This window comes from Aptenodytes forsteri, unplaced genomic scaffold (assembly GCF_000699145.1).
Source record: "Aptenodytes forsteri isolate BGI_AS27 unplaced genomic scaffold, ASM69914v1 Scaffold178, whole genome shotgun sequence".
Lineage (NCBI taxonomy): Eukaryota > Metazoa > Chordata > Aves > Sphenisciformes > Spheniscidae > Aptenodytes > Aptenodytes forsteri.
In genome coordinates this window covers 237,312-244,950 of record NW_008795136.1, presented here as the reverse complement: position 1 = coordinate 244,950, position 7,639 = coordinate 237,312, and the positions used below count along the sequence as shown (strand labels likewise).

General features: G+C 46.6%; 1 protein-coding gene across 1 annotated transcript in view; it reads left to right on the top strand.

Annotated features, from left to right (window-relative positions):
• Positions 1 to 7,639, top strand: part of LOXHD1 (lipoxygenase homology domains 1) — a 134,545-nt gene that overhangs the window by 122,439 nt on the left and 4,467 nt on the right. The window contains exons 37-38 of the mRNA XM_009278427.1: positions 5,686 to 5,856; positions 7,206 to 7,344. Coding sequence (XP_009276702.1) covers positions 5,686 to 5,856; positions 7,206 to 7,344 — 310 coding nt within the window. The remainder of the gene's footprint in view (positions 1 to 5,685; positions 5,857 to 7,205; positions 7,345 to 7,639) is intronic.

Genomic DNA, 7,639 nt, shown 5'->3' with positions numbered 1-7,639 from the left:
GTGCGGCCTCACCAGTGCCGAGTACAGGGGCACGATCACTTCCCTACTCCTGCTGGCCACACTATTTCTGATACAGGCCAGGATGCCATTGGCCTTCTTGGCCGCCTGGGCACACTGCCGGCTCATGTTCAGCCGGCCGCCGACCAGCACCCCCAGGTCCTTTTCCACCAGGCAGCTTTAATGTCAGAGGACACAAGGCTGATGAACTGTCTTTGCGATGGTCATTACTTTATGTTTCAGAAAATGTGAAAATTAAAAAAAAAAATGCAATTAGGGGGCTGAGCAGTGCTGGCTGATGGTTGTGAATGGCTGGGCAGCAGCAATTCTTCACTGGTCCCTGAGCAGTCCAGTCCTGAGCAGGATTTTTCGTTTACTCCTATGGGATCATAAACACCGGTAATGACAACTTTTATCCTCGATGGGGCATCAACCGTTTTCAAAACCAAACCAAAGAAATGCTGCTACAGATAGACAAGGGATAGAAAGGAAAATCAATTTAACACGGCTACAAAGAGTGGAGTCAGTTTAACTTCCATGGGCATGTGTGTATCCAAGCCTGGATGTGGTTCTGCCAGCACAGATTTGATCCCACCAGCTCTCGCTTTGCAAGGAATAGTTAATATTTACTAAAGCCAGGTCAGGGACCAGGTGCCTGGTCAGTGGTGAACCCACCAGACTCGGTTCATTCTCACGCTCTTTCTCCCATCCTCCCATGTTTCTGCATGTGTCAGAACAGCTTAATATTTTAGGGGTGAATATAGGCTGGGGCAAGTGGTGACTGTTCCCAAGAGGGGCAAAAGAAACTTGTGGTGCTGCAAGTTGGGGTTTTAGTTCAATGAAGCGGTAATGTCATTATCTGTGTTGCATCTACTGCTTCTAAAGTCAGACTCGATTGTGCTAATCACTGCAGAAAGGCATGGCAAGGAGCTTACAATCCAACCTGTCTGTCCAAGGTCAGGAAAGCACAGGCTTTTAGCATCGCCTGGGAAAAAGACAAGATGGTCCTGTGAAGACCTTGCAGACGTACACAGGAGGCCCTTGCCCAGCATCACCCAGCTGTCAGCTTAAGCCCTTTTGGAAAGGAGGATAAATGGGACAAATAACTGCTTTTTTGGATAAGGGCACTTGGGGAAGAGAATACATTTCCCTACATGACACTAAATTATACAACTGCCAGAGTCAAGCAAGCAAAGTGATTCTGTTTTCCCCAAAGCTCTTCTCCTCCTCTAATTACATTTGAAATGTTTTGCACGCTATTGAAAATGTCACTTCCAGCTGTGGACCATTAAGGAGCTTACGTGGCACAGCCATGGGTTTTATTAGGGCAGGTTTGCTGCTGGGGATTTCGATGGCAGCAAAACAGGCCTGGAGTGAAGTACCTTTTGTTGCAAACATTGAACACTTGTTATGGTGATAGGGGATCTTCCACAATGGCGCAGTGGTGGCCAAACTATTTTAAAGACCGAGACCTGCATAATCAAACAGGAACTGCTCAGATAAGTGCTATTTCTTCCCTTCTGCCCCAAAGCAGTAATGGAGACAAATGTAGTGGTGCTGGTTTGTACTGGGGTCACTGCAGAAAAGCCCGCGATGCTCTCCAAGGCATTCATGCAGTCGATTTGTTCCTGAGCCCTTGTTCTCCTGGCACTGTTGGTCGAGGTGCCGAAGGGATACAAACAGATCTGCTCTGGCTCTTCTGCAAACACTGGAAATTGAGTGATGGAACAGCTGTGGCTTTCATGCTGAATCAAGATCCATCATCCAAAAGCATCCTGGCACCCAGGGAAAAGGCTGATGAGCCATCACTGCAGAGATCCTCCAGTTTCTCCTGCATGGTCAGGCTGTGCGAGCAGTGGCCAGGACCTAGGAAAGTCCTTCCACCCTGCTACGTCCACACCACTTTCCTGGCTCTTCTTCCTCACTCCCTCACTGATGCCCACTCCATAAACCAGCTTGTGCTGAGGATTTGATGCCTCCAGGGTTACACCCATATGAGACGTAGTTCCCTTTCCTGTTGTTTCTCAGGTGCTGTGACGCCTCTGAGCCCACTGCTCTGCAAAAGCCGCACGGAAACAGAAGGTGGAAACAGGGTAATATCCTGAACCCAGGATTTCATGACCTGAAAAGTGGTTCTGCAAACATGGTTTCTTCTTCCACTGATGTGCCCCCTGGCACTCAGAGCCAGCTCAGTGGAGGGAAAGTCTCACATTTAGACTCTGTGCATAACGGGACTTTGTGGTTTTTTTCTATATCGATACAAAAAGAAATTAAATGTATCTTTTCCCAGTCTGAAACAAGAGAAAAACAATTATTTTTCTGGTAAAGCAGAATAATTTCTTCAACCCTGAATCAATCCTTCCATTTCCATATCAGCTTTTAAATGGGGTTTAATGCTGCAGCGGTGAAACGCTTGATGTGACACCGCTCCTGGCACCAGGAGACATGGACAGGGTGGGAAGATGTGCTGCTCTGGACATAAGCAGCACAGCATTCACCTGGAGTGAATTATTTCTCTTGAGAAATGATAAGCAATATAGGATACTTCTACAGCTTCCAGGTCTCCTAATCTAATTTAAGTTGCTAACCATCAGGAAGGAAAACAGGAAAAAGGAAAGACCAATTCTAGTGAGAGGGAAGAGAAGTTTTTTTTTCCTTAAAGCAGACAGGAAGATGCCTTGAGGCAGTAGCACCATTTTTCTAAGAGTGACCAGCCAGCTCCTTGATTCGAGGTACACTTGTACTGTAAGGGACACCCTGTTGGTATTTGCTTTTCAGTGTCGATCCCCTGACAGAGCCCAGAGCTTGCTCTTTAAATAGCCCAGAGCTGATAAATGGCACCTTTCGCAGGGAACACCAGGAAAAGCTGCACTTTGTGCTTTCTTTGCCCTCAACTCCAACATGTGCTGGAAAGTCAGCTCTGGCCCACCTACCCCTGTGATAAAAGAGCAGGTTTTTTTTGCAGCTCTCCTGGTGAGCAGCTGCTGGGACCAGGCTGGAGAAGAGGGAGGAGGGTATGTGCACCTCATTCAGCCTCTCTCCTGATACCACTGCTTAGCACTGATCCTGCCCCAGTCGTGCTGTTCACTGCTGGCAACAGAACTAAGATCACCAATTTATTCTATCCTGGTCTGCAGTCGTTGATCTCTCTCGATGGAGAAGGATGGGATGTTTTCTTTCTTTCATCCGGCGCTGTTTTAACTAAAGTTTTGATGGAAGCGGAGCAGCCTCCTGAACATGCTGCAGAGACGTTCATTGAACTTAAATGGAAATGAGCCTGCCAAAAAGATTAACAGCTGACACTGCCAACGTGTTTAGAATAAATTTCCAAACAGCCCCAAAGAGCAAAGTTGCTCCAGTTAGAGTGCGGTGGGAGCCCTGGGGAACTTGATAAGGTCTGCCCAGGAGGCAGTAAACTGGTGAGGATCTGTGAGGGTATCGCATGCCAGCTCACCCCCAAAACCCCTTCATACCCTTGTTCTGCTGCCGGAGCCTGGAGGAGGTCATGCACGTTTGGGTGGTGCATCCAACTCCCCTGCCTGGGTGCTGCACCCATGGTATTTGCACAGGTCTTGTCACTGGCACATGGCACTGTCCTCCCAGTGCCAGAGAGATGTGGACATCCTGGAGAGAGTCCAGTGAAGGGCCACAAAGATGATCAAGGAATTAGAGCGTCTGTTCTACGAGGAGAGGCTGAGAGAGCTGGGACTGTTCAGCCTGGAGAATATGAGGCTCAGGGAGATTTTATCAAGGTGTACAAATATCTGATGGGGGAGTAAAGAAGATGGAGCCAGACTCTTCTCAGCAGTGCCCGGTGACAGAGCAAGAGGCAAAGGGCACAAATTGAAATACAGGAAATTCCAATTTAAACATAAGAAAAAAGCTTTTTTTCTCTGCACAGGTAATTAAACACTGGCACAGGTTGCCCAGAGAGGTTGTGGAGTCTCCATCCTTGGAGATATACAAAACCTGACCGGACACAGCCCTGAGCAACCTGTTTTAGTTGATTCCCTCTAAGCAGGGGGTTGGACTAAACGTTCTCCAGAAGTCCCTTCAAGCCACAATGATTCTGCGGTTCTGTGCCTCTAAATTTAAGGGGCAAGTGGTGTCTTTGGTTGAGGTCTGTGCTTTGTAGCGGGAGATTTCCTAGCTTGGAGAAGGTTCAGGAAGCCAAAGTACAAAACAGGAATGGCTGTGAGGCTGGTAGAGAACTGCCAACATGTGGTGTGGAGCGATCGCAGTCCACAGGAGCAGGGAGACTTGTTGACATAACTCAAAAAGGTGCCATCATCTCCTTTTCAGGGCTAAAGAAGATTAATATTTGCAAACTAAGGAAGTAGGCACATGGCAGTGAGTTCTTGGAAGAGCAAGAGCTGTTTAGTGTCTCTGGGATGTAAATAATAACAAATAATAAGTCAGCAGAGATCTCTCATCATGAACATAATCTTTCTTTGTCTGACTAATAACAGGACTTGTAAATAGAACTGTCAGAACCTCCTGTCCCCCCACCTAAGCTCAACAAGGGCTCCTTCTATTTCAACAAAGAAATCAGGAAAATGTTCCCAAATGCCCTTTTCTTAATTTTAAAGTTGCTTTTCCACTGGAAAAAAAAAAGGAAATAGAAAACTAAAAGGGAGCTATGAGTCCTCAGAGGCTCCAAAGCCAAAGTTAGGTGATTTGGTGGTCCCTGCTGGAACATCCATCACTTTAGTCTGTCATACGTTCATATCCAGTCACAACATTAGTGAATTCACCCTGGTTGCTTGGCAAGATCAGGATAGCATAAGTAATTTCCTTGCATGTTCTAGCTGGTAGGGTCAAAGGAGCAAGTTGTAATCTACCTTCTGACCTTCAAATCCAAACATGAAGGGTTTGGGGAGCCATAGAGAAAGACACTAAACCCTACAGCCTGTGGCCAACTAGCACTCCCAAGACGTGAAGGGACCCCCACAAACCATGCACACACTGCTGTGTCTTTTTTAATAACTATGGACGTGTGGTGGAAGGATGGGGGTTAGGTGCAACAGGAACTTGTATCTTTCTTTTGGCTTTCAGGCTTCATGTTTCCTTTAAAATGGAAGGAAGAATCAGCAGCGGTTTCTGTGACAGAAGCTGCTCCATTAACTTTTGCCCCCAAACCCTCTGATTTCCAGGAGATTTCTTGCTTCTGGCTCCGGCAAACAGTTCTGCAGGGCCCTGGTTTCCCTGGGACTTTGTAAGGGTTTGCTGTCCCTAAACCACAGTAGTGCTTCTTCCTGGGGCGATTCCTGTGTTGGTGTGTTGACAGGGGGCACACCGGCCCCGGTTCTCCCTGTTGACTGCTGCTGCTACTGGTATTGCAGAAGTCCTGTCTCGTGCAAAGTGCTGGGCAAGGACAAGAGATGGCCCCTTGCCCAGAGAGCTTGAAATCTAGCTTATCCAGGACCATGCTCCAACACCCTTATATCTGATCAAAAGCCAGTGACTCCCTCAACAGCCTGACTCTAGAAGAGGGATCAGATTATGGTCTTGAGCTGGTCGTCATTGCTTTTGGTATCAGAACAATGTCATGTTCACTGGCAACATTATTTGAAGCAAATATAGATCATTTCTAGTACCAGCAGGGTACTCCTGAGGAGAGGTATCTCACCTCCTTACCCAAGCAATGTGAAAATATCCAAAAGTGTTTTTATTTTGTTGTTTTACTAGGAATCGCACCAGGTTGGCACTTGGAATATATTGACGTGAAGGACTCCGCCATGGACAAGACATTTCGCTTCCAGTGTGATCGCTGGCTGGCTAAAGGTGAAGACGATGGGCAGCTCATAAGGGAACTGGCTTGTGCCAATAATGACATCTTGGAACTGAAGGAACGGACCAGTAAGTTTAGAGTTGACTTGTGGCATTTGCTGAGGGACCTCAGGGGCCATAGGATCACATCTCCTGCAAGCTGCTCAACATGGACAAGACATTTCGCTTCCAGTGTGATCGCTGGCTGGCTAAAGGTGAAGACGATGGGCAGCTCATAAGGGAACTGGCTTGTGCCAATAATGACATCTTGGAACTGAAGGAACGGACCAGTAAGTTTAGAGTTGACTTGTGGCATTTGCTGAGGGACCTCAGGGGCCATAGGATCACATCTCCTGCAAGCTGCTCCACTGAGGGTTCCCATGCAATAGGCATTGGTATTTGCAGGCTTTAAGGGTTGAATTACTTAAGGTACTCCTTAGTTCAAAAGTGAAATGCTGTGATAAGAAAGAAACAAATCAGGATTTATAAGGAAGAAAAAGATCTTATTATGGGTTGAAACTTGAGGGGCCCATCTGCAGCGGTTCAATCCAGCAGTAAGCCATAAGGACACATGGTTATGGTCTCATTAGAAATAATGGGCTTGAGTCTTTGAGGTGGAAAATAAGTTTAATCCTGAAAGCTTTGTAAGTAACATTGCTCCAGCTTCCTTCTTAACATGTTCTGGGCTACTAGCTCAAGTATCCCAGCTGAACATGACGGCTGAGCTTAACACCCCATAGCCCTGGGTCTGCTCTGGGTAATTCCACTGAGTCCAAGGTAATGATACTGGTGTCTAATGTGGTGAGCAAGCGAGCGAGCAAGAGTTTGCTCGCTGGGTGCACCCAGCCTGGCACTCGCACATCAACCACACTGATGATATGCAAAGTGCATCTCAAGAACTCCTGCACCACAGTGCTCTTCTTCAGGAGAGTCCTGGAGAGTTAATAATCACATTACTTCAGTGTGATTTCACTCTGCCCCGCAAAAAAATCAGCCTTTTGGTTGCCATTTTGGGTACTTACATGCCACCGTAGCATCTGAGCACATCCTGTTGGGTACATGGATACCCTCACTGTCCCTGTTAGGAACGGTGGCACAAAAACTGTAAGATTTGGGCTGTGTTAAAAAGGGAGTGCTTAGCACAGCAGGGAGCTGGATACAGCTTGTTCAAGAACAGCTTCATCTACTCTTGCTAGCTGATCGAGCAGTACTTATATTTTTCATGTACTCTATCCCTGCATGAAATCCAAAGCACATAGAAGTCAAAAGTCCCACAGATCTCAGTATGGTTCCATCCTTATTTTGCAAATGCTTTCTTGTGTGCTGTGATAAATATTAGGAAGACAGTTTTTAAGTGAAGTGACAGCCAAATGAAGAGATCTTTCTGGCCATCTGCTCTTCCTTTTCTGTTTAACGTGTGTGTTAATTATGCTTTAAAGCCTATGAGATTGCCACAGTAACAAGTGACAGAGAGGATGCAGAAACAAAGGAAAACATCTGGATCATCTTAGAAGGAAAGCTGGGCCGCTCGAAAGAATTCCTTATGGAAAACTCCTCCAGGAAAAGGAGATTTGAAAGGTAGTGGGACTGGATGGTGGGCTAGAGGAACTCTTCATCAGCTGTGTGTCTTCCATAAATGCCACCTCTTCTCCAGGATGGTCTCCGGAGTTGCATTTGTGCCATGTTGTTTCTCATCCCCCTTCCAAAAAGCCTAATGGCTTCTCACCTGGAGTAAAAGGAAGGTGTAAAATTAGTTTCTGATGGGCAGACACAGAGCAGGTTTAAAAACAATAAGAAAAAGGCATTTGGTAAAAGGAAACGTCAATGACGTGTGTGTGTGTGTGTGTGTGTGTCCTTTTGTATAGTATGTACA